Here is a 27,516-nt window from a genome sequence, read left to right on the forward strand (position 1 = left end):
AGAGCACTCACGTTGGTCAATCAACAGGACTTTGGGGGTCATATGTGCTTGGTTGCCAATTCTGAGTGTGTTCTTTGCCTACCAAAGTTGCCCTGTGGTGTACCTTAAGGTTCTTCTTACAGTGATAAAGTTATACCTGTTTTTGCCCAGTTAGCCAAATGGCTGTCTTTTCCGTTAGTAACAACATGAAGGCTCATTAGCACTTGATTCCAATGGGGAAAAAGAAACAAAGAACCACACTGAAACACTTAAAAAGTACAGAATTCCCCTTAGTTTTTAACTGTCAGGTCAGTTGCTAGCTTGTCTGACCCCCAGTGGTTGACTAAGAGGAATACTTGAATAAGTTTTTTTAAGATAACATCACTAAGAATTTACAGGCTTGTACCCAAAAAGTGGCTCCCAAAGAAGCTGAGGTTTTTGCTAAATCAAGGCATAGAATACATTTCATCTGCCAGAACACTTCAAACAGTTCACTTCTCAAACATAACAAGCTGTCACATTTCTCTTTTCATGTACAGGCTGGTGGACCATCCTACGTTTGCATGTGATCACATCATGAATCTTGCAGGCTTTGAATTCTCTTCATCTTCCTCTAAATCGTGACTTTCGTAACCTTTGCAGGACTTTTTGGCTTGTCTTCTGTCTTTTCTTTTTTCTCTTCTTCATCCTTTGACTCTTTTTTTGCTTTCTCCTTTGCTGCCGCCTCCTCCTGCTCTTCCTCCTCCCCCTCATCTTCCTCATCTAGTTGGAGGCTCCCAGAGGAAAACCTCATCCTGGCTAGTCCAGTGGACCGTACCATTTTCCCCATGGGGGGTGGTGGGCAGTAATATGGATAGAAAACTTCAGGTTCTGAGTCGCTGTAGCTCCCTGCGGTGCCGCCAATCATGCACATCGAGGCAGGTCGGTCTGGGAGAGGGGAAGAGTTTAATGGGAGGTAGGTGGGTCTTGAGGGGCGTGTCAGATGAGGGTAGTAGCCTAGGGGACGGAATTCAGAGGCGGGGTCAAAAGCAGGGTTGGCACTTCTTGAAAAGTGAAATTTGACATCTGGCTGGCTCGCCACACGGCGAGGCAACCCTGGGAGGAATTTGCAGTCATCGCTGTAATGCCCCGCCTCTGTATGTCCAGCACCCATAAACCTTGCTCCATTGCTTCCTGGATGATAAACCCTTGGCAAACCCAGACCCCCTGAACTGGCTGGGCGCAGGTTTCTCCTTATTGGAGAGCTGGACGGAGAGTCATGGCTTATAGGATAGAAAGCTGGTCGTGATAACCCATCCATTGCCACATAATCCCGCCTCCTTGGCTGGGGGAAACGCTCCAGTGAAGAAACGGAAACATAGTCTGCCAAATATGGATGTCTGTTGAGTGGTGAAGAACTGGCAAAAGGAAATGATGGGAGGACAGGGTGGTAATGATAAGCCGGAGTGTTTGGGTACAAAAGAACCAACTGCTGAGCAGCGTCTGGATGGGGCTGGGGATTTGGCCGACGCCGTGAGCGGTTGCCGTAGATGCCCGCTAACCTTTGGGCTTGGCGCTGTGCCCCAAGACGCCCCCCTCTCGTCTCGTCCATCACTGATGTGGAGGCACATCTCATCTTGGGCGAGGGGGCAAATTGGTGTAGAGATGGAGAAAGAGGAGTCACTCGGATGAAAGGGCGGGTCCTATGTGGGAACTCAAAGGGTGATTGGTGACGTCTTGCACCCCCTCCATCCATTTCAAAGTCGTAAGCACCTTGGGGATACGGGTCCATCTCATCCTCACTCCGGACCCCCATGGCGTGACCAGATAGAGGGAAGTCCTCTTCGTACAACTGAGGAGGTAAGATTCACAAACATTTAGCTTGCCTTCAGATGAGATTATTCACTTATTAAATAGTTTTGATCTTTGCAGTAGTTTGTATTACCTGTTTAGAGACATCTGTGAGGAGGTCAGGAGAGGAGCGGCAGTGGCGTGGATCAAAGTCTGACTGACCGTAGGTCCTAGACGATACAAGCAAACATAATTGTTACCCCATGAGCAGTCTTTTTTTTTCCAAAATCTATTTTCATATGTAATCATTTAAGTTAAAATTTTCTGTCAGAGGGTTGAAAGTCTGGATTTGCCTAGTAGAGATGGGGTATGGGGGTTATAGCAGTGATTACTTAGAATGCTGGGACAAAGATGTTTTGAAGGGCTGTTAAGGAGATTTCTAACAAAGCAGATCAAACCTGTCAGTGGATTTGGATGAGGTGGAATAATACCAGCTGGGAACCAAAATAAAGGTTGAAGGGGGGGAGCAAGGGGAGGTACAGCATCAGCCCAGACCTGGCCACTTCCCCCTGTCTCTGCTTCCACCATCCTCTTGCTAAGCTCATTCTTCGTACTTTTCTTTGTGTTACTATTTTCTCTTGGCGGCTCTTTTCAATCGTAGTGTAAGCACCAGGAATAGTTGTCTGATGTGGTGGCAGCTATGAGTGGTGCTATAGTAGGTAGCATTAGCGCTGTCGCTACCTTGAGCTTGCATGTACAGAGCCTTGGTCTGTTGATGGTGGTGATTCTCTTTGGGCTGTGATGGCCATGTGGTAAGGTATGGGGATAGAGACGGTTTATATGTTGGCATGGTGAGAAGTGACAGCTAGCATGCAGGGGGGTGCCTCTGGGATGCAGGAGATCACTGTTCAGCCTTCTCGAGGGGTCCCAAGACTAACTGAAATAACTGTGCAGGGGGGTTCCCACTTGACAGCCCTGGTGAAGTGCTGGCAAAATGTTGCCCAGTTGACTTGTGGGGGTCAATAAGAAGGGCATTATTGATTCTTCACTGAGCACTGGTCCTTTGAATAGAGCTCAAGTACTTCAACAATGATAGCCAACTACTGACAAAACATTTGTTTGGTGGTAGATCACAGGAACATGGTACATATCAAGTATTATGTCTGGGTTCAGCATCTTCTCAAAGTCTGTGTCAAAGTTGAGGAATTTAATGCCAAAGAGCCCTAAATCTCTGCCATGGTTCTTGCTTGACAAAGTCTAGGAACCTAAAAGGTCATATTCCCTTCATTTGGTCGTCCTCTAGTATCTTACACCAAGCGGTTTAATACCTCTTTGCAATTTTTGTCCTTACCTTTCAAAGTGTGAAGTCTTCTTTTCCCTAGATCCCATACACTCCAGCAGCTGTTTCTGAGTCCTACCACTGACAAACAAGACACTTTATATAGTTTAAGTTTATCATATTCATAATCTTTAAAGACTTGGCACCTGAGTTCCCAATCAGCAAACCTACCAGGCCAAAAATGGTGCTTTCAAACTGGGGCTTTGTCAGTTTTTTCCTGTTTGAATGTAAACCCCAGATGGCTAAAATAAGAGTCATTGATAGACTTTAAACAGGGTCCTTACAGGGAGCATGGGGCCCACTTTGCGCCACTCTAGCATCCATTTTCAAATCTGTGTGGGTTCTTGTTCATCCAGGTCATGGTAATCCAAAACTTAGTCCAAAGGGGGTAACACGACTTGATTGAGATTCTTGAGGATGTTTTACTTCTCCTTCAAAAGGGTTCTTCAGTTTCAGAAGTGGCCCCTTGCCCTCTTTGGACTAAGTTTTCCAATTTTGCAATCTCAATGATATTCTTTTCCAGGCCATATACTGTATGTTCTTTTCAGTTGCCCATTTGGACCTCCAAAGCAACCAACTTGAAAGCCCATTCTCAGCCTAAGCACAGCTGATGCCCCAGTCCCAGGCTGGGCCCACAAAAGCCCTTCTACAAAGAAAGACTGGGTGCATGAGTGCTTTACCTGTATCTAAAGCTGGATCCCTTACTAGACAGGAGAGTTTTTTGTATCGTCTTGGGCTCTTCTGCCAGTCTAAAGAAGGCATGATACTCTACACACATCTTCCAGAAGGACTTGCACACATCTCGACTGGCCATGGAGAACTCTAAAATGTCCTTACCAGATGGCTAAAGGGAAACCAAACAAGACGTACAATTTGTAGTTATCTAAAGTCGGTTAAGAATCCACAGATGAGTTTAAAATAAAGCTTTATCAATAAAGTGAGGTCATTACCCCAACTTTTTCATGGAGTTTGATGAGGAAATGTTTCCGCTTGAAGCTCAGCTTGCGAATGTTGGCCCAGCTGAATGTGTTGATTTTGGTGTTCCCCTTGAAAGTGCAGAAGAAAAATATCCATTAATGTGCTGATCACTGCAAGACAACAGGCTATAAAGATTGGATACTCTACTGTATGCAAATGAAGATGCTTTCCTGCTTGAGACCTAGCATCAAGTATCTTGCAAAACAGGGAGACTCATGAATATCCAACTTGCCATGATTTTCTCACACAGTCTTGCACTCTATCATGTCAGTTCCCCAACTTCAAGACAAACTTTTCCTCAGTTAAGCCTGGTTTATACTTCCACATTGAATCTATGCCATAGTTGCCTTTGTTTGGATGGCAAAATTTGCCAATTCCAGATTCCTGGCATGTGAAGCCATGCCTTTATGGAAGTTAAATTGCCTGTTAAAGTGTCTCTGCGTAGAATCAAGGACCTACCTGGAAGACCAGAACTCCAGAGTGTGTGACGGCCAGATTTATCCTCATACCCTCTCCGTCATGGGCAGGGTGAGGCCTGATGCCATACATGTCCAACTTCCTTGCCACCTCTAGGAGGTGGATGTCAGACTCTGCTGGACTTGCACCTCTGAAGACAGAGGATAAGGACTGAATGAATACTACAAACCACGTTAACAACTAAACAGTTCAGACATGAATGGCCTTGGGTGTGTTAGTATGAGGTTTGCAGTCTTCACAAGGTTTTTATTTAGCTTTTTGACTGAACTTCTATGTCCTTGTCATCAAAGAGAATTCTGGCATGTACCTGTGTTTCTTGTGGAACTTGATGATCTTGTGGTCAATGTACTCCTGGTTGGGGACGTACTGCTTCATCTCTAAGTGCTGGCAGTCAAACTCATCGTCGTAATCCCCTAATTCTGCTGCAAACCAAAATACAAACACAGATAAAATCCTGGTTGAAACAACTGTGTTCACAGATTGGTTTCAGTTCGATGTTTACTAGAGCAGTCGTTCCCAACCTTTTCAGCCCGGGACCCCCAAAATAAAGGTGCAAGAGACTGGGGACCCCCACTGTACCTGAAGGTGGATGAACACATTCATGCAAAATCTAGAATAGTCATGTGCAGACAAGGCTGTCCATAAGGGGGGGATTAAGGGGAGAGCTTTAACCTGAAAAATAACCACTCTTACCAAAGAAGCAAGTATATTTTTTATTCATTTGTGTGGTAGATAGCCTTCTTAACAATGGGTTGAAATCCCTTTTGTAAAAAACAGAAATAAAATGGGTTAAAAATGGCTAGAATAGTTTAATAATGGCAAAAATATTGTGAAAACAGATTTAAAAAGTCGCAGCATTTGGTTAGAAGTGGCAAAAATTTGATAAAATTGGCAAAAAATAAGCAAAAAGTGGCAAAAATTGGTTAAAGTGGCAAAAACAGGCATAGATAGTGGTATGGGGAATTAAAAAGTGGCTGAAATGACTTTAAATTGGCATAAATGGGTGGAAAATTTGGTGAAATTGGAATAAAAATTGATATAAACTGCAAAAATAGGTTAACTAAAACAGAAAAATTGGCAGAAATTGGTTAAACTGGTAAAAATGAGCACATCAAAAAGTGAAATGGGTGTAAAATGTGGTAAAAAGTGGTTAACAGAGGCAACAGTAGGCGTAAAGTGGCAAGACTTGGTTTAAACGTGGCAAAAGCAGGCAAAAAAAAGTGTTGGAAAGGGTTAGAAATGGAAAAAAATGGGTTTTAAGTGGCAAAAATGTGTTAAAATTGGCAAAATTGGTGGGGAAAAGTGATAAAAACTGGTCAAAATGTAGCAAAATTGGTGTACAGTGGCAACAGTGTAATTTTTAAAAATATTCTTAGTTTTTTAGGGCATCCTGCGACCTCAGAGTCTCGTGACCCCCATGGGTCCCAACCCCAACGTTGAGAACCACTGTACTAGAGCACTCTATCATAAGAATAAACTAAAAACTTTGTGATAAAGGGAGAAAAGCTGTTGGTTTGGGTCTTCCTGGTTTGCACAGTAAGCTATTGTCAAAGCAGCTGGAGGGCCACTTTTCAACAGCTTTTCACCCCCAGTATGTGAAACCGTATGGAGAGCAGTTTTTTTCTGCCTGCAACAATATCTATCATGAGAATGAAACTTACTCAGGATTTTGAATTTTCTTTGTGACTTTGAAATCTCTTGAATAGTCGTCAGGTGTAAGGCAAGCATTGAACAAACTTGCACCACTGATGATATGTATGAGCTGTATTAAATACTTACATTGTAGTATGTGCGACACTAGCAGGGCAGCACTGTTGTCATTACAGGTCAGACTTCCATTGGATAAGTCCTGCTTTATCTGTAAGGCAAAAAGATACCTACACAACCAATCACAGAGTCAGAGTTTATGTTAGAGAGTTAAAAAGAACATTAAAAATCCAGCCCCCAGTCTTCAAGGCAAACTATCAGTGAGTATTAAACCATATATTTATGGCAGAGCTCTGTGGTTGCTGTATGACTCTTACAAAGATCCTTAGATACAGATAAAGTCTATTTATAGATCACTGTTACCTAGTGAGGCCTCTCTTGAGCTGTCCAGGATCTGGTGGGAAGAACTTGACTATAAACCTGAAGAACAGATCGCTGGTGTCTTGACAGAAAGAGACATATCAAGAGGAAGTATTACAGAGAGAAATGTAGGAGAACAGTGCCATAAAAGAACTTTTCTGTGACTTACATTTAATCTGTTTGGCGAGCGGTTTCAGCAGCTCCAACCACACCTACGACAGGAATACATCAATTTGTAAAAGACACCCCTCTACACATTTTAGCATGGGCTCTAGTGTGTTTGATTTTCTTACGTAGTTGCCGCTGTGGTGTCTGAACTCCAGCCCGAAGTACTCTTTCTCCAGCAGCTTCAGATGACCACACACTTTGTTGAAGAAGTCCCCACCTAAAACCTTTTGCTGTAAAGGAGAATTAAAGTGGAAGAGTTGGGGAGTTAATTGGGTTTTTTAATTGAGAAGCTCTTAAAACCAAGTCCAGGGACTCTCCAGGGAAAGCAGTTTAATTCCTCTGTTACTTAGTTTAACTTACACATAATATTAGAGTTTATATAATCATAATAGTAACTATGATGAAGTGGTGGTCCACCAATTCCAATATAAGATGAAACCTTACCATCACCTCTGCTACTTTTCATAAATTATTGAAGTTTACATCCCATTACATTCTTCAGGTTCCCCTTTTTCTCCCCGTCATACAGAGAAAACAATATCATCTGCATATTTGGTGATTTTAAGAGTTCAAAGTGATATCTGAGTTTTATTGTATTAAAGCAATAAGGTTATTAACTTGATGTTTGTGAACTGTTGCTTTGATGCAGCCACACAGGTTTTTTTTAAGTGTTAGCTGTCTGCTAACTGGTGTTTAGCACCCTGCTGGGAGTTTCTGGATGTCCCTCATTAAGTTGTCATGAGAAAGACAGAACGAGAGAGAGGTAGGAAGAGGAGGGACAGAGCAGCTGTAACTGATTATAAAGAGAAGACAGGCCAAACTGATGATTAGTAGAAACAAACAGCGACCTCCTCCAACAAAGCAGTTAGGAGTAAAGGCTTGAAGTAAATGGACTTCTCCTTCAGTTTATTGGCTGGAAATTTATTCATAGAAACTAAAAATGCTAGACAAGTGGCCTTTTATTCTAAAATGAGTTGTTTGCAGGGGGATGCCACTTGAATCAAGGGTTGGAACAAACTGGTGCTGCCACTTATGCCACTTCAAAATAGAAGAAACTTAGAAATATGCATCCAGGACTTTTTACTGCTGCCGAGTGAAATTCGAGGTACAAACTAAACCATGATCCCTTAAAGTGTTTAGTGTTGAAAGCTTGACAAAAAAAAAAGAGCTATTAATCATGGATAGAGTACTTAGTTCTTGTTATTATTGCAGCTAAAATACCTGATTTTGTGGCAGCTTTTTGAAATAATTGCAGTGACAGTTGCAATCATCTGAGGCTGTATTTTTTCAGCAACACTGTAGAAGCAAAATAAGTTAAATGAATACAATTTAGGGAAACTGACTCAGACATAGGGATACTTTTTCTTTGGTAAATATAAGCTTTTTGTCTTAATTATGAAGAAAAAGTGAATGACTTGTTGTAAGCACAGGGCTGGGATGGTTGTTAAAGAGAAACATCACGTTTGGAACAGTTGCATTGATTGGACAAGATTGGAAGGCTTTACAGAAATCACAAGGATTTGTTAAACTTGTATTAATAATTACAAAATACAGATAAGGTTAAGGGTAGGGTGAGGACAGAGACTTTAAAAAACAACCCATCTAATTATCCTAAGGTCATCATTGTTACCTCCGCCAAGGAGGTTATGTGATCGGCAGGGTTTGTTAGTTAGTTTGTTTGTTAGCAACATAGCTCAAAAAGTTATGGATGGATTTTGATGAAATTTTCAGGAAATGTCAGAAATGGCATTAGGAAGAACTTGTCAGATTTTGGGAGTGATCCGGATCACTGTGTGGATCCAGGAATTTTTTTAAAGGATTCTGTACTATTGGGAGATAGGACTAATGCAGAGGTCTGCGCTGTTACCACTTTACACCAGGAGATGGCGGACATGAGTAACTTCAATCCCAGCAGCATTTTTGGGTGTGTTTCTATTCAAAGTTTTGGAGTTTATAGAGTTTGAAAGATGCAAACCCGGTCGAGGAGACGAGTCGGAGCGTAAAAGAGAGAAAGACAGTGAATTGTAGCGAGAATAGTCACAATGCTGGGAGGAATAGAGGAATATTCACCCTCTGCCATGACTTTCAGTCGTCCAGTGAGCCTATGGGTGAGACTGTCAGTGCATCTGTTGGCACCGGCAGGCAATGCTTCCACCATGACAGTCCACCTGTAGTGGAGCCAATGCTTTGCCTCACCATGTTTCCATCCCACCGGGGAGGGAGTAATCGGTGAATGCCAAGGGGGGGGGGGGGGGTTCAAAACACCATGAATAGTCACGGCGATTGGGAATGACAAACGTGGAGGTAGAGACATGGTAGAAGCCTAGAATAGAAAGCATGGGAGGAAACGCACAGCCAATGGTGGTGGAGTCTGCCTGTTGATGTCAGAATTATGCAAATTAGATGAGTAAATTTACTCCCAGAGATGTGGTAGAAGCCGTAGGAGAAAACGCACAGTCAATGGCGGTAGGGGCTGCCTTGTGATGTCAGAATATGCAAATCACATGACTGAACTCACTCCCATCACAAAGTTTGGGTCATACTGAAGATTTTTTAAAGGATTCTTTACTATTAGGAGATAGGGCTAATGGTGGAGGTCTGTGCTCTCCGAGTGCTTTTCTAGTTTTCCATCTGCTTGTATTATTATGGGTATCATATTGATGATCTGATAAAATAATAGCAGGTATTTTAAATACTTGTATCTTCATTTGTGTCAGTACTTTATCCATCATCCTCATTTTGACATTTCAAAAACAATTGTATTTGTGTGGTTTTTAAAATTCAGGTCTGAATCCATGACATCTCCTAGATTTCTGGCGTGGTTAGTGTTTTTTTAATGCAGTGGCAGGTTTTAGTGGCTGACTTTTAAACGTTCCTCCTTGGCTTCAAAAACTCAGGCTCAGTTTTTTCTCTGTTAGACTGCAGAAAATTACGGCGCATCCTCTTGTTAATTTGATCACTGCATTTACCCCGTGCTTGCATGGGGCCATGGTCGCCTGGGGACACTGACTGGTAAAGCTGCATGTCATCTGCATAGTTATGGTGATTTATTTGGATGTTTTCTATGATTTGAGTAAATGGAAGCATGTAGATGTTAAACAAAAGAGGCCCCAGGATGGAGCCCTGAGGGAAGTAACCTATTGACATGAAATAGTCCCTGTCTTTAAGTAGGATGCAAAGCAATCTAGTCCTGTGCCAGAAAGAATACTTGAAAAAAAAAACTGTCAATCATGGAAGTAAATTTAAATTTCCTCTTTCCCTTAATGCACTGTGATTCTCCCCTGTCCCTACATCCACTGACACCCATGCTTTTTCCTTCCTCCACACCTTTTGATCATGTTTTGTAGTTTTTCCCTCCAGGCCAATCACGAAGCAGCCTGCTTCTGTAAATTTAGTCTTTTTTAATCCATCAAACCCACTCTCATTACCTGCTCTGTTTTAAACACACTCTATATTTATCACAGCATAGGGTAGAGTTTATTTCTGCTCTCGTACATCCATCCATTCATCCTTTCTCTGCCTCTCCTTTCCACCTTCCTCACTTCCTCCTCCTCCTCCTCCTCATATAAAGATGCTACTAATGTCCCGGGGGCGGCCGGGAAACTGACAGAGAGAGCATGGGGCGTGGAAAATGGACACACACAAGCAATGAAAGTCTCTTTATAGGTTATGTTTCTGCCTTGTAGGCCACCATGTTGCAGGCTTGTACTCTGCTTTTCCTGAGCACATGACAGTTCATAGAGAGCAGACGTTTAGGCACACTTTTCATATCCGGATGTTCACGCTTACGACAACTTATCTGCATGTGAATATTTTATCATAACTTAATATTTTAATCTATTAGGGCAAATATTAGGTAACTGCTGTTGATTTTGCTGCTAACCAGTGGTGAAAATCATGCTAAAATCTTCTTTTTTTGCTGCAATTTTACTAAAAAAAACGCAATTTCCCAATTTGAGGTCTTTCATTCAAATCTCTAATTTAAAAAATGCAAAATTAAGTCTGCACACTCTAAAAATACCTGGTTAAATGTGGTTATATAGGAAATAAATTCCTTAGCTGTTTAGGAGATAAAATACACAGTGTTAGATGAAGTTTTTTGAACTTTTCTTAAATGAAATAAAATAATAGAAGCCCTAAATCAAGTATAAGCAGTATTTTTGATAATATATCTATAAAGTATGAAAAATTAAGAAGTTAAAAGGAAGAATGACCCACTCCCAGCAAATGTATGCTGTAGCAGGGATTTCTAACGCTAATTTTAGCTACCTTTAATATTTTTACGTACTTTTAATGCATAATCATGCTTTATAATTTGCCAGCTAGTTATTCCTACAAATTATTTTGATCTGCAATGCTTCGAATAAATGTGGTGACATTAAAGTGACTCTATGAGTGAAAATACTCGTGTGAGTTCGTAAATATTGTTTTTGAAACTGTTTTTAAGGCTAATTTATACTGTTAATGGCGATAAACTGGTTGAAATGTGCACTTCTGACTTGAACATACCGTGTAATCATCATTGTTTCTCCCTTCCTCAAGATTTCAGACACAAACTAGCATAAAAAGATGAAAAATTACAGTAAATTTGATTAAAATGGGGAGGAAATTCAAGTTAACGGACCAAAATGGTGTCTATTTAAAGGCAGAGCGTCTACGTTTGAGGAAAGATTTACTTTATCCTATAAAATAGCAACAAATATAATTTAAATAGAAGTTCAACGGGTTAATACACTCGTTTTCTGAGTCACCGTTTAAGTTAAAAGTGCCTACCTCCACCTCGAACGTGCGCTCGCTATCATCCAGGAAGATCACGCGCAGCCGGAGCTTCGTCTCCTTGGAGACCCGGGACTTCCTCGTGAGTCTCCCGAGTGTCAGAGTCCTCCGCTGGTCCTCCATCCTCTCTCCCCCCCGGCTCTAACTGCAACTGTCGCCCACATTAACCGCCATGCTGACCGGTAATCACCGAGTAACGGCTGCGGCGAGGCTACACGCGCTCCTCTTCATGATTAACCGTTACTCCAGAGATCAGAGGCTGCCGCTGGAGCGCGCGCTCTCCAGATGGGTGATGACACACTGACGTTGTTCCGCCACTGATTCAACTTCTCAATACCAGCAGTGTAGTGCAGTAAATACGAGCTACATTCAAAATCATACATGTAATATAAAAATAAATAATTATCACGTTTTTGTCAGATAAATATACATACAATAAAATGTTATTTTCAGTCAAAAGATTTTTTTAATATCACTGCAACTTTGACAGCAGCAGCATTTAAAAGTGCTTTAGTGTTTAAATCCCAAGTATTTAAACATTTTTCAAATACATTAAATAAGGAAGCCCTAAGTGGACATCCTACATTACATTTTAGCTGTTTTTTTTAAGATCACAGCTTATTTGTCTTATGTAGAATAACACAGATTTTTTTTTTTTTATCTTTCTCTTGAGATCCTACAAAGTTACCTTGCTCTCAAGCAAAGCCGCCCACAAGGGGGATAAAAGGGAGAGCTTTCTGGTTGGTGTCCATCATCGCCAAACTTCACAGCCGTGATATAAGACTCCCAGCCTGAATGCATTCATGTTTAATAACTTTCATTTTTGTGACAGCACCCCCCTGCTGCCTACAAGAAGTGACTTTATACAAAAGTCTGAGTCAGTGGATGGATACCAAAAACATTTCCAAGGCACTGAACATCCACCAGAATCCAGTTAAATCTATCAGTCCATCAATAATCCCATTAATGTCAAAAAGTAATGTCAATCAGTGGTTTTCAAAGTGTGAGGTGGGCCTCCCCTGGGGGGGCGCCACAGAGCTTCAGGGAGGCGCGGAACCATAAACCTGAAAAAAGGTGATTTGCTTTGCTAGCCTCTGCTGTGCATGGAGCAACATGGATAAACTTATAGTTACTATAGGGACCATGCTATAGAGCAGTGTTTCTCAACCAAAGAGCAAAATTGTTGAAAAATACCTTTGCAAAAGCCACAATCTAAGAGGTGAAAAGTGGCAAAAACAGCTTGGAGTAGCAATAGAAATAGGTTAAAGGTGGAAAAATGGTCAAAAAGCAGCAAAAAAATGGGTGAAAAGGGGCAAAAAATGGGGAGAAAAAGTAGAAAAATAGTCAGAAAGTAGCAGAAATGGGCGAGAAGTGATAAACAAATCAGTGGAACATGACTAAAATGGGCAAAAAAAAAAAGAGGAAACAAGTGGTAGTTTAAATGGGCAAAAAGTGGCAAAAAAAATGTGAAAAAGGGCAAAATGGGAAAAAATGACATAAAGATTATAAGATTTGGTTATAATGCCATTAAAAAACCCTTTTTCATATTTTATTGGCCATTTTACAACTTCTTTTTGCCACTTTTCCCCATTTTTCCACTTTTATCCCATTTTTGCCCTTTTTCCACCTTTTTGCCAATTTAAGCTACCTTTCATCATTAAATATCCCTTCCCCCCCATTTTTTATTTGCTCATTTTTGTGATGTCTTTTTGGCTTTTTGTCTTTTTTCCCCAATTTTTGCCACTTTTATGCCATTTCCACCTTTTTTAAAATCATTTTTGGCAACATTATGTCCATTTAAGCTACCTTTTGACATTAATTACCACTTGTTTCCTTTTTCTCCCAATTTTTGCCTCTTCTTTTTGCTATTTTTTCCGATTTTGCCCCTTTTCACTTTTTTGCCACTTTTTGCCCATTCAAACTACCTTTTGCCATTACATACCACTTGTTTCCTCTTTTTTTGCCCATTTTTTCCACTCTTGACTGCTTTTTGCCCATATTAGTCACTTTCCACTCATTTGTTTATCACTTCTCACCCATTTCTGCTACTATTTCTGCTCTCTGTGGCGCCCCCCAGGGGAGGCCCGCCTCACACTTTAGAAACCACTGCTCTATCTAATAAAGTCATGAAAAGGCCCAAAAATAAATCTTAAAAAAAAATCTGGACTACAGTTCACCAACTGAAGACGCCACACAAACACAAACACACCATCCCCACTGTGAAGCATGCCGGTGGCAGCATCATGCTGTGGGGCTGCTTCTCAACAGCCATCCCTGGAAGGCTTGTGAAGGTAGAGGATAAAATTAATGCAATAAAATAAAGGAGGACTACCTAATTCAGTCTGCAAGAGAACTACAGCACAGGGAGAGGATTTATTTTCCCGTAAGACAATGACCTGAAGCATCCAGAGAAAATGACACAGAAGTGGTTTAAAGACGACAAGGGGAATGTTCTGGAGTGGCTGAGTCAAAGCCAAGACCTCAATGCAAGAGAGAATTTGTGGCTTGACTTAAAAGGGCTGTTCACTCCTGATCCTTGTGCTGCCTGACAGAGCTTGAGCAGGTTAGCAAAGAAGAATGGAGTAAAGTTGCAGCGTCCAGATGTCTGAGCCTGATTGAGATCATCCACACAGACTCAGAGCTGTGACTGCAGCCAAAGGTGAGTCTACTGAATACTGACAGAAGGGGGTGAATATTCTTGCAGTCACTCACTTTACCGTGCATGTGTAAAACTGACATTACTTTGTAGAAATGTGTTTTCTTTTTAGCATTAAGGAGGTGTTTTTTTGTCTTTTTTCAGCACAGTAAAGATCAAACATCCCGTTCTACGGATACACATGTGAGCAGATGTGATAGTAGCAGAGCTGAAGCTTTCAATATGTGATGTGACCGTGTCTGTGTCTGTCCTCCATGAGAATAATAGGAATTTCACGGTGGCTGGGCGCTCTCAGAGCTGACCTGTCCTAAAGTAGGCTACTAGTGCAATGCCTCCAGTCGCCTGCAGCACAGACGGAGTAGTTAATGTGTGTGCGTTTGTGTCAGGCAGACACAAACGATGGGATGGGAATGTTGGTCAAGGCGCTGTGTTACATTTTCTCTTTCTTTTGTCTCTCTCTGAAACGCATGAAAAAACACACATGGTAATATAACACTAATAACAGCTTTCAGAGGGGCTGGCTCACATTAGGAGAGAAACAATTAAAGATTTTTAAATGTTATTGTGTCATAATGGAGCTTTTGAAATAGACTGTTTTTGAAGTCCTGTTAGCTCAAGAAAATACTAATCCAATGCTGACGTTAAAACCAGTGGGATGAAGCTAGTTCAATCAGGAGAGACTAAATGTGAGTGAATGATAATCGTTTCTAAAAGCCTGGCAATGTGAAATGTCTTTGGCGAACTGACTCCAGGGTGAAGTCATGTCCTTGCAGAAGTATTGAGGCTGAAAGCAGGATAGGATCCCTCTTATGGAGTCTAGACACTGATGTGGTTCTGGAAGGATGAGACGAGGAATGGACCTCTGAGGAGCTTGACTTCCACGCTTTCACCCTTCACAGATTCCATGGCAGCATCCAAGGCGCCCCCAAAGGCCTGGATCTTTGTTTTAGTACAGGGGACGTGCATTCAGCCTCCTCACTCACCAAGTTAAGAGCCCCAGCATGGACATCTACAGTCTCTGGAACAGTCTAAGCATCATCAGCAAAGTCCAGATCAGCGATTCATCATTACCATGCCAACGGGTTCACTGTGGCGTTACCGGTTTCTGAGTGTAAAGACAAAAGTCAGAGTCTTACAGTGCTTGGTCCTCCTGGTGTTACTCTACTCTTGTGAGGCCTGGATGTTGACTGGATGTTGAGATGTGCCGGCTGGACTCCTTTGTGATGACTTCTCTGTGGTTTCTCTGAGGTTTAACCCATTTCTTGTTGCATTTTTGCCACTTCTTTCACCACATTTGACCTTTTTTTTTTTTTTTTGCCAATTTCAGCCCATTTTTGACATATTTTTCCCATTTTGCTACTTTCTGCATTTCTTGCTGCTTTTTTTTTTTTTGCAACTTTTTGCTATTTTTCTGCAATTTATAATCCATTTTGCCTCCTAGACCCATTTTGTGCATTTCCATGTTTTTTTTTTTTTTGCCCTTTGTGGCCCAGTTTGCCATTATATTTGCCCTTTTAACATATTAAACCCATTTCTTTCTGTAATGGTTGCAGTGGGCCCAGAAATACATGAAGACTCATTTTCAAACAGTCTTGTTTACTGATGAGTGCCTTGCAACCCTGGATGGTCCAGATGGAGGAGTAGTGGATGGTTGGTGGATGGCCACCATGTCCCAATGAGGCCGGGACGTCAACAAGGAGGGGGTGGAGTCATGTTTGGGCCGGAATCATTAGGAGAGAGCTGATAGGGCCCTTTAGGGTCCCTGAAGGTGTGAAAATGACCTCAACAAAGTAGATAGAGTTTCTGACTGACCACTTTCTTCCATGGTACAAAAAGAAGAACCATGCCTTCTGTAGCAAAATTTTCTTCATGCATGACAATGCTCCATCTCATGCTGCAAAGAATACCTCTGTGTCATTGGCTGCTATGGGCACAAAAGGAGAGAAACTCATTGTGTGGCCCCCATCCTCCCCTGACCTCAACCCTACTGAGAACCTATGGAGCATCCTCAAGCTAAAGATCTATGAGGGTGGGAGGCAGTTCATATCAAAACAGCAGCTCTGGGAGGATATTCTGACATCCTGCAAAAAAAAAAAATTCTAGCAGAAACTCTCCAAAAACTTACAAGTTCAATGGATGCAAGAATAGTGAAGGTGAAATCAAAGAAGGGCTCCTATGTTAACATGGAACTTGTCCTGTTAAGATGTTTTTGATTGAAATAGCTTTGATTTCAGTAAATATGACCCCCTGATGCTGCAATTTCTACAAATGACCATTTTCAGTTTTTTTACAACCAATAAAATGTTTTAAAAAGCTGTTGTGCTTAATAATGTGGAACAGTGCATTTTGAGGTTTTTATCTTTTAAAAAATAATTTTTGTCATTATGAAGTTTGTTCAAAAACATTTGAATTATGCTCTAACGGCTGATGACTTGAAAAATATTCTGACTGTCATTTGCATTATTATCTGGGAAAATCAGAGAAAAATATCATTTGCATAATAATGTGGAACGCGGTGTAGTTTCCTAAGAATTAAGAAGAACATAAAGAAGAAGATTAACTTTTCCTTTTTATTATTTTACTATGTTTTGCATGATAATAAGTACATTTTGGTTGTTTTATTGATATCTTAACTTATTCTTATTGTCATCTTTGGATAACAAAGCAGATTTTCCCATGAGAAAAGGTTAATTTCACTAGAAAACAACAAAAACCAAAGCAACCAAAACACCATAGAAAACAGAGTAAAATGAACTGTTTGCATGCATGCCTGTGGCCATCTAAGGTAAAAACTGCAGCATCTTTGACTACATTTAAGTGACAAACTCCAGAGAAAATCACTGTTTCAGTGCTGCTCTTTTATTTGTTCACTGTCATAGTCACACCACTAGATGGCGATAAAGACCTGAGGATGATCTAAATCAGCTGATGAAGGCGGTTCAGTCTCTCACACACTTGTCCGGTGAACATGAGCAGATATGTTGATACTGTAACTCAAACCTGCCTACTCTCCATCTGCCACACTTTTATTTTTCCATGCTTTCTCTTCAGTGCTCTCTGCCTCTCTCTCCTCACCCGTCTCTCTCTCTCTCTAACACACTCTTAACCTGCCTGACAAAGTAGCATCTGGCGTCTTTATGCTGCTGCCTCCCTCCTGAGACACTCCGGCTCACACACTGACAGCTCTCTCTCTCATATTTTTCCTCCACTGCAGCAGCAGCAGTGTGTTGTCCTTTACCTCTGCTGGCTCATTTTACCTGCAGTTCACTTACGAGTCACTCTGGTGTATAACACCTTAAACATTTAAGGCACCCTGGAGGAAAGTTTATCACATTTGTCCCCCTAAAGGCCACCGAGGAGGGCACGTCAATAAACTATGTTTATCTCAAAAAGAGGTTTATATCCTACAGACTTCTGTCTTCTAAAGGAGCACACACCATTGTTTCACATGCAGGTCACTCCTGATTGAACTTGGATATTTCTGAATGTATGGCTGATAATCAAATCTGACAAGGAGAAAATGAATGGGAAAGTTGCCTCTGGTACCATACTCTCCAGAAGCTGTATTTACAGGAACCTTTATTCTGAGGTGGTGATGGCACAGAAATATGATCATATTCAGGTAGTATTTACCTAGTAATAATCAATTAGTTATGAAGTAATTCCTTGTAATATTGTGGCAATTCTCCAGAAATTAGGTGGTTTTTCACCCTAACCCTAACCCTTACTCTAACCCTCACCAAGGCCGCCTGCATGGAGGGATACAGAGGAGAGTTTTATTTGATTTATTCAGTATCCCAAGGGTTACATCAGACCCACCCACAGAATTGGCTGAGCCCCTGAAAAACCCAGAGAAAAGGCCCTCCCCAGTTGGGATTTATTCATGCATGTGTTGGATCAGTAGCGTTGGTGCTAGCATCCTGGCTAGCAGTTAGCTCCTTCTGGGGCTGAGAAAGGTGTCCAGCTTTTATTGGGTTCTAATGTTGGAATGATTTATTCATGCTTTCATTTTTTAAATGTTTTTTGACACTTGTGGCCCATTTTGCCTGTCTTTTTGCCACTACCATTTTCCCCTGTTTAACCCATTTCTTGCTGCATTTTTGCCACTTCTTTCAACACATTTGACCAAATTTTTTAGCTCATTTATTACTTGTTTGCCACTTGTGGCCCATTTTTACCACTTAATCATGCCACTTCAAACCCATTTTGCTGCTTTTTACCCATTTCTTGCAGCATTTTTGCCAGGTTTTTTGCCTCTTCTTTTTGCCACTTTTGACCCATTTTTGTGCATTTCCATATTTTTTTGCCCTTGTAGCCAATTTTTGCAGCTTTTTAATGCTGGTTTTGCAAACTTTTTTTTTTTGCTTCTTTCACACAATTCAGACCCAATTTTTAAGCCCATTTTTAACTTTTTTTGCCACATCAAGCCAATTTTTTTTTTTTCCATATTTTCGCTTTTTGCTACTTTTCACCCATTTCTTGCTGCATTTTGCCACTTTTTGCTTTTTTTCCACTTATTAATTTTGCAACTTCTTTTTGCCACTTTTGACCCATTTTTGTGCATTCCCATGTTTTTGCACCTGTGGCCCATTTTGCTTGTCTTTTTGCCACTCCACCCCATTTTCCCCTTTTTGCCATTTTTAACCCATTTCCTGCTGCATGTTTGCCACTTCTTTCCCCACAACTGTCAAAATATTTAGCTCATTTATTACTTTTTTGCCACTTGTGGCCCATTTTTACAACTTAATTATGCCATTTCAAACCCATTTTGCTGCATTTTACCCATTTCTTGCAGCATTTTTGCCAGTTTTTTGCCTCTTCTTTTTGCCATTTTTGACCCATTTTTGTGCATTTCCATGTTTTTTGCCCATTGCAGCCCATTTTTGCAGGTTTTTAATGCTATTTTTGCTACTTCTTTCACCAAAATTCAGACCCAATTTTTTAAGCCCATTTTTTGAAACTTTTTTTTGCCACATCAAACCCATTTTGTCCATATTTTCACTTTTGCTACTTTTTACCTAGTTCTTGCTGCACTTTGCCGCTTTTTGCTTTTTTTTTTTTTTTTTTTTTGCTACTTATCGATTTTGCAACTTCTTTTTTGCACTTTGACACATTTTGTGCATTTCCATGTCTTTTTTTTTTTGCACCTGTGACCCATTTTTGCCACTTTTTTTTTTTTTTTTTTTTGCCTTTTTTATCAAATTTCCTGCTTCATTTTTGCCACTTCTATCCCCACAATTGACCCATTTTTTGCCTCTTTGGACCCTTTTTGCCATTTTTTGCCATTTAACCCATTTCTTGCTGCTTTTTTGCCACTTCTTTTGCAACGGCTTGCTTTTTTTTTCCTGCAACTTCTCATCTATTTTTGCTACTTCTTTATATCACATTTAACCCATTTTTAAGCCAATTTTCCACCCTTTTTGCCACTTGCTGCCCATTCTTTGCCACTTCAGACAAATTTTTCATATTTTTCCTTGAGGTAGAAAAGCTAACTGGTTAATGCTGCTCACAAAGCATTCTGGGATCACTTGCAGCACAAACCAAACACTCTCTTTCCCAAACAGGACCTTCATTTGAGGTACTACCGTACTGTAACTCCTACATCGCTGTTTCATTCGTGGTTGTGAGCTGAGGGTGAGACGCTGCTAAAGCTGATGGAGTTCCTGTCATTACAAGTCTCGTTTAAGATTTCCACAACTTCATTTAGGGGACTTAGCTTAGAGAAGAGATGCAAAGTGGTGAAGGAGAGGCAGGATGTGAAAAAAAACCAGATCTGATCATACAAACCCACATGACACAGTTTAACACGCTTAGACACACAGTGAGAGTGTACTGATGAGGGATACGCTGGAAAAAGCAGAACAGAGCAGGACAGGTGCAATCTATTAACCACTGTATGGAAAGTCAAATAGCAAGACTGACTGTGTTTGTGTGTGAGAGAGAGGATGAGTCCCACCAATGTACTGCCTGATTGTTCCTGTACACTGATGAAGTTAACTCCACCCACCTGCTCCACCCTGCAGGCTGAAACAAACACCATGACCAATGTTGGTTCGGTCTCCTAAATTTTCCTAATCATTCCCATCACCACAGATGATTTAATAGCTTTTATAACAAGGTGCTTTTGTTTTGCTTTTCTCTTAATTATTGGCATCACGACTGGGAAAACAAAGTATTTCCAACATCACTGGTGCTACAACAAACTGAGGGAATCATTGTGTTGAGTTTAACCATTTAGGTCCATGACTTTAAAGTTGTTAAGGGTGCACTCACGATCTGTACTGTGCCCGAGCCTGCCTCTCTCAGAGGCCTGCTCTGCAGACAGCACCACTGTTGGAAATAGTGTGTCTGAAAATAGACACAAAGCTTTCCAAATAAAATCAGATTATGCTTCAGGTTAGGATTAGGGTAGGGGGGGTTAGGGTTAGGGTCTGGGTTAGGACACCAGAAGTAACAAACCTGCCTGCAAAACCTGATTAGAAAACGTTAAATATGGCCAACTTAAGTCTGCTTGAGTCAGCCATATTTTGTAGTGAAAACACACTAACATAGCTAATGTAGCCAAAGCTAAGACAGCTACGTTAGCTTATGTAGCCATGTAGCTAATGTAGATAATTTGTAGATAAAAACAATGCTTGCTTTAGTTACATTTGTTTAGGAATACCTGGCTTATGCTAAATTGAATGTAGCTACATTAGCTTTAGCTCATCTCTTAGCTGCGTTACAGATGTTGAAGTGAATAAATAATGAAAACTTACACAGTAGGTGCAGGATGGACTCAGTTCTGGGTGGGTGCAGTGGTTCCTAATAAGTTTTATGGTCTAAATCTTTGGTTTTAAGTCTTTTCAATGCAATATGTTAAATTTCCAAACTAAGTATGACAACCTTTTTTGTTGACATATAGAAACACTGATAACTAAAGTAAATTTTAGACAAAATGTGACATCTTTTTTGTGATTTTCATAGGGAGGGAGGGTTCGGGGAGCTTGGAATTTCATCACTGCTGTTTGCAGATGATGTAAGTCTGTTGGCTTCCAGGTGGGGAGTGAGTCTTTGCCTCAAGTGAAGGAGTTCAAGTATCTCAGGGTCTTGTTCATGAGTGAACAGGTGAAGAGGGAGCTGAGCCGGAAGGCAAAGCTTTAAAGATTTACCGGTTGATTTTTGTTCAAACCCTCACCTGTGGTCATGAACTCTGGGTAATGACCAAAAGAATAAGAGTCATGCAGTTTAAATGAGATTCCTCAAGAGGGTGTCTGGGCTCAGCTTTGGAGGTTGGGTGGGGAGCTCAGACATCTGGAGGGGATCTCAAAGTAGAGTCACTGCTCCTTCGTCTCGAAAGGAGCTGAAGTGGTTAGGGCATTTGACGAGGATGCCTCAATGTTGCCTCCCGGGGCAGACACAGAACTTTCTGGAGGGATTATATATCCCATCTTCCTTGGGAATGCCTTGGAATCCTTCAAGAGAAACTAGAAAATGTTGCTAGGTGGAAGGAAGTCTGGGTTTACTTACTTTGCATGCTGCTACCACGACTTGACAAGTGGAAGAATATGGATGTATGGATGGGTGGAGAGGGAGGGGCAGTGGTCAGCTTCACTTAGATACACACAGGAGGGTCACCGCTTGTCAACTGGCAAGACAAGCAACTGCCATGGGTCCTCTAGCACCCCTTAGGTTGACAAACCACTGAAGCTGCTAAAAATGTGCAAAATTTGCAACGACAGTAGGACTCCCCCCAGGAGGGCCCCATCGACAGCACACTCTCACAAAGGAGCTACATTCAGAAAACAATACAAATCTTTTCATATTTTTTTGCTGGTTTTGGATTCTTTCTAACATAATGGAGATAAAAACTAGTTAAAGGGTTATTCTGTGAATTTTTTGCCCAAGGAAACAGGGAAGAGAATCACCACTGCATTTGGCTGAAAAACAAACAAACAAACAAACAAAAAACAACAACATGAAAACAAAAAATTGCAAAGAATTATTCACAAATTTCAGTCTTCAAACCAGCAGCAAACAGCTGCTTACATACTATATCTTAAAATGAATGTCTGGGGGGTTTTGGACTCTTGTTCACCTTTGGATAATGACATCACAATGGGTATTTTATCAATTGACTCCTGTTATGTGGAATTTGAAAATTAAAAAAATTCTTACTGATTAAAAACAGAGAAATGATTGTGATCCTGGTTTGCAGGCATAAAAACAGTGGTGAGATAACACTGCAATGACCACAGCATTGACCTTCTTTTAAACTGTTTATTCAGAGTTTTGTATTGTGATTGCATCTTTCCGCTCAGTGATGAATGACCCGCTCCGTTGGGAACTGAGTGTACTGAGTGAATGAACTCGAGTCATTAGAACTAACTGATTTAAAACATATCTTTGATGACGTCACGTTCATGCTGTCGGAGTGAACTTTTAAGGCATGGAAAAGGTATAAAAGGAATCGAGAATAAGTCAGGAAGCAGTGCAGCATTTCCAGGCTGGCTAATGGGAGATAATGGAGGTCTGATTGGATGATGTTTGGTGGGAAAACTGAAGGAAAGCTGATGACAGAGATCCTATCTGCTGGGAAAAAACAAGCCTCTGCTCTTTTCTTTCTGACTTTATTTCCCCTTTTACATTTTCCCACTTTCTCTCTCCTGTGTTTTACCTTTCCTGTTTGGCTGTTTCTTTTTTCCACTTTCTGTTACTACATACTATATTATATGCTTTATTTACATCGACTCACAGCGTTGCTCTATTTCCAACTCCAGCCTAAAGAGATTCTCAAACATTCTCTGAAAAAGGCATAAAATGACCACAAGACTTCATCTACAGACGTCACATCTCTGTTTCTTCACGTCTGTCGTCCACCCGCTTTATTCAGTCTTTCGTATTTTCTTCCAGACTTTGACACGGTTTAACAAATGTCCATCTGAAGCAATCAAACAATAACTCCTAAGATAAGTTTCCTGGAGTGTGCACAAACCTCGGCTTCATCTGATGTCAAAGATGGCGAACAGATGTGTCTGATTTATGTCACCATGTTTCCATATCTTATTTCAACAACCTATAAAGGCAATTCTTTCTGTGATAAATCATGTTTTTATTCCACAGATTTCCAACAGCAAGAACATCTGGAAAGACACATCTTGGTGATAAGACAAGCAGTCAAACACTTCATCTAAACTCTAACACAGCCGTCAGAAGCTACTGTTGTTGTTCTAAATGACTGCTACTAGTGCTATATGAACAACCACTAACTGCGTTAGCACCTGTAGCCTCTTGTACGAACAACGTAGTTTTGCACTGTTTGGATCTGGGGAAATAAATAAAGTTTTCTCCTGCTGTATTGGATTATACTCGCATATAAACCAAAGTATTTAGTGGCGATATTCAGCTCAGGAATGTGGACGTTGACCTGCAATAGGATCCAAGGCCGGAGGTGCTAGCAAAGCTAACATTTAGCCTCATTTTGCAAACCAGCTTTGCTACAACACCATCTCAGTGTGATGTTTACTGTTGCAGTGTTAAGTTGGCTAAATGCTATTTGATTATGCCTTTAATTGGATAAGACATTATACACCTAGGAACATCACTAATACATCCATTTCCTAAAAAAATGAAACTTCTACCACATTTTAGGATTCATTGAAACAGAGTTGAATATCACGTATGTTTAAACAATAGGAAATATCCCTAAAATGTCTCATTTTTTTCACAGGGAAGCAAATATGAACAAAACAAATGAGGACCAAGTATAGAACCTTGGGGAATACCACAAATCATATATTTTCAAGCCAGTCTGGCATGCTAAAATGTTAATGCTAAAATCGGCCTAACCTTTTCTTTTTTGGGGGTTATGGGAAGGAATTAGAAACCAAAACGTGAAACTTAAAAACCTGTCCTCCAAAACAAAAATACAAAATGTTAAAGTTAAGTTAACAGCTTACAGGAAAAAACCTTGTTGTGTAGGTATGACGCTCCATTATGAAGAAACATAAATTATGTAGCTAGTGTTGCTATGTTAGCTTTAGCTAAAGCTAACAAAGCTAAAGCCAGCCACCATTCATGTAACTACTTCTAAAATGGGTCTATACATAATTTAACCCCAGATTAGACACCTGACCTTTTTCTCTGTTTTATTTATGAAATGCTTTTTAGTCTCTAATGTTTACAATCATTATGAATGTAACTACCAGACTTTGTTTATGAATAAAGTTGAATTTTTACAAAAATTCTTGAACTGAAAATACCTTGTATTTGGCAAAAAAATTTTAAACTGGGGGAAAAAAACGGTACTTCCTCCTGAGCTATATGGTGTCTCAGATACATGGTCTGTGGAATGGCCGTCAGAAATGAAGCCAGACCCCTCTTTAAAGTTTCACTAATCAATGCAGTTCCTAAAATAGGACACTTCTGCTACATTTTAGGATGCAATGAAACCCAGAGTTTTAGAAAAATCTGTGTAGAATTAATGGGAAATACCTTTAAAATGTCTCAGAGAAGCAGATATGACACAAACAACTAAGGACCCAGAATATTGCCTTGGGGAATGCCACAAATCAGAAATTTTAGATTAAGACGCCAAACTGTCAACTAAGAATGTTCCTAGGCATCTATCCCCCCATTCAGCTTCCTATTTAAATTGTGTTTAACCGACTAGTTTAAAGAAGAGAAAATCCTTAGAAAACAGTCAAATTCCTTACAGGGTCACTTAGTGGGTGTGATGTGAGCCTGATATACTCTGTACAGCGTGGCTAACATTAGCAGCTAGCTCTGCCAGCCTTCGTTCCTCTTTGCAGGTTAATATCGTGTTTGTGGCCTCTTTTCACTTGGGTTTAGTAGTTATGTGTGAGTTCAACCTTCTACAGCCAAGGTACCACTTTATTTCCACATCCTACTTAAAAAACTCTCATATCGTGCTGTTCCTACTACACGCTAACTGCTAAGCTACCGCTAAGCTTCTCACATTAACGTCCGATGAAGTGCAGGGCCAAAGATCTGACAGGAAGGCAACTGCCATTAACTGAAGCTACAGCGGCCTCTAGTGGTAGGAGTTTCATTACAGTTTAAAAGAGTATTATAGACTTGGATTTCAAGCCTGTTTATAAAAGAGTGACTGGTTATTTAAGGTAGTTTAACTGACTTCTCAGTCTAATTTGATAAACAAACATAACCTTTTAACCACGTTTATCCCTACTGCCAACTATAACTGAGAAAATAACTGCAGAGCAAACTAAGAGACTTTACTCAAGCCTGGAAAGTGTTTAATTGATTTTAGTTCAAGATCAGTCTTATTTTCAGGTACTTGCATGGTTTTTAAAAAAGCATATTTTTGACTTGAGAAAGCGTAGAGAAGAGAGCAGTGATGACAAAAGGAGGTGAAAATGAAACGTCAAAGGAGAACATAAATGAAGCCTCTTGATTTCACACATGCTCAAACCGAGTGCTCTTTTATCTTGTGCAACAGGCAGGGTTAGGAAATGAGACGAGTGTTTTTTGTCTGAGAGGGCAAAGCAGAAAAAGGGATTTGTCTCCAAATGCAGCTGTGGCAACAGGCTCCCAGCATGTGTGTGTGACTAAACGAGAGACTGAAACAGAGACATCCTTGCGTCTGTTCTTGACTGATGAGAGCTGAAAATAGGATTTGTCTTTGAAACAGAAGAGGACGGCTGTAAGCCAGTTAAGACGACTGAAGAGCCCATTTCACACCGAGGAAATGGAAGAGAGTGTGAAACGATTGTTGAAGGGTTTTTCTTTGACAATTACAAGGATTAAAAGGTGCAGATTTTAACCCGGGTAATTCTAAAACACTGCTAAAAGAGTTTTCTAATAACCAGTCAGATTAAGTGAAATGTGAAAACTAACGTCTGGTGTTGTAAGACGAACAGAGAAGGACTTTAACACTTTCATAGGATCGTCAAACTTTGTTGAACCTACCAAACTTCCTCTGCTTCTGTTTCTCTTTGTGTAATCATGCAGTGACATCTGAAATCCAACCAGTTCATCTGTGATTTAGAGTTAACGTTTGAGCAAAGTTTGATGAAAATTGCTGAAAGCATTCTTGAAATATCACATTCATAAGCACAGTATGAATTTGAGGCTCAGACACTGCAATACCGCTGCAATCCATGGAGGCAGTGTTGAGCAATATAATTAACGGTTCAAGCCAGAGCAGCAAAAACAATGAAGAATTGTTTAAAAAAAAAGGTGGAGCTTAATTGAACTTTCTGAGGAAATATCACAAAAAACTGTGTGAGAAAATTACAAATACAACCCCAGTACCAAAAAAGTTGGGGCACTCTTTCAAATGTCAATAAAAACAGAATGTAATAATTTTAGAATCTCATGAACTCATATTTTATTCAGAATAGAACAAATAACAGATCAGATGTTCAAACTGAGACATTTCAAAATTTTATGAAAAATTAAAAATTTGCTCATCTTGAATTTGATGGCAGCAGCACATCTCAAAAAAGTTGGGACGGGGCAACAAAATGCTAGCGATGTAAGTGGCACTAATGAAAAACAGTTGGAAAAGCATTTTGCAACTATTTCGGCAAATTGGCAACAGGTCAGTAACATGAGTGGGTATGAAAGGAGCATTTTAGAGAGGCAGAGTTCCTCAGAAGTAAAGATGGGTAGAGGTTTGCCAATCTGGGAAAAACTGCATCTAAAGATTATGGAGAAAAACAGAAAAATGTTCCTCAACATAAAGTTGTAAAGACTTTGAATATACCGTCATAAAGAATCCATAACATGATTTAAAGATTCAGAGAATCTGGAGAAATCTGTGTGTAAAAAGGACAAGGCTGACTGTCAATATTGGATGCTTACGATGTTCATAGCACTGCATTAGAAACAGTCATTACTCTGTACTGGAAATCACTGCATGGACTCAGTAACACTTCCAGAAATCATTTCCTGTCAAAGCTGTTGTCTGTGCCATCAGAAAAATGGAAGTTTAGGCTGTATCATGCAAATAAGAAGCCATAACACAGTCTAGAAAAGTCACCATCTTCGCAGCAGTCTGGAGGGACTTAGGCTGGGAATCGGAGGGTTGCGGGTTCAAGTCCCGGACCATATCTAGACTTTGGCCTGGTAGCTGGAGAGGTGCCAGATCACTTCCAGTGTACTGGCATGGAGCAAGGCACTTTGGAAAACTGTTCTGTGCTCAGATGAATCAAAATTCAAAACCTTTTGAGGAAACCACAGGTCCTGTAGACTAAACATAAGAGGGACCATCCAGCTTGTTCTTGCACAGTCCAAAAGCCTGCATCTCTGATGGTATGGGGTTGGATTAGTGCCTACGGCGTAG

At 40.5% G+C, this 27,516-nt stretch overlaps 1 protein-coding gene across 1 annotated transcript; it reads right to left on the reverse strand.

The window, feature by feature from the left end:
• Window positions 1-526: 526 nt before the first annotated feature.
• On the reverse strand, window positions 527-11,677 carry LOC121505022 (FERM domain-containing protein 7). Its single transcript, XM_041780143.1, has 12 exons — window positions 11,552-11,677; window positions 6,904-7,008; window positions 6,780-6,822; window positions 6,614-6,692; window positions 6,323-6,420; window positions 4,851-4,965; window positions 4,526-4,673; window positions 4,039-4,134; window positions 3,769-3,932; window positions 3,101-3,169; window positions 1,904-1,979; window positions 527-1,810 (listed from the first exon to the last, which is right to left on the reverse strand). Exons 1-12 carry the CDS (start codon window positions 11,675-11,677, stop codon window positions 593-595), a joined length of 2,337 nt encoding a protein of 778 aa, XP_041636077.1. The 3' UTR covers window positions 527-592.
• Window positions 11,678-27,516: the final 15,839 nt, after the last annotated feature.

Source organism: Cheilinus undulatus, linkage group 22 (genome assembly GCF_018320785.1).
Source record: "Cheilinus undulatus linkage group 22, ASM1832078v1, whole genome shotgun sequence".
Classification (NCBI taxonomy): Eukaryota; Metazoa; Chordata; class Actinopteri; order Labriformes; family Labridae; genus Cheilinus; species Cheilinus undulatus.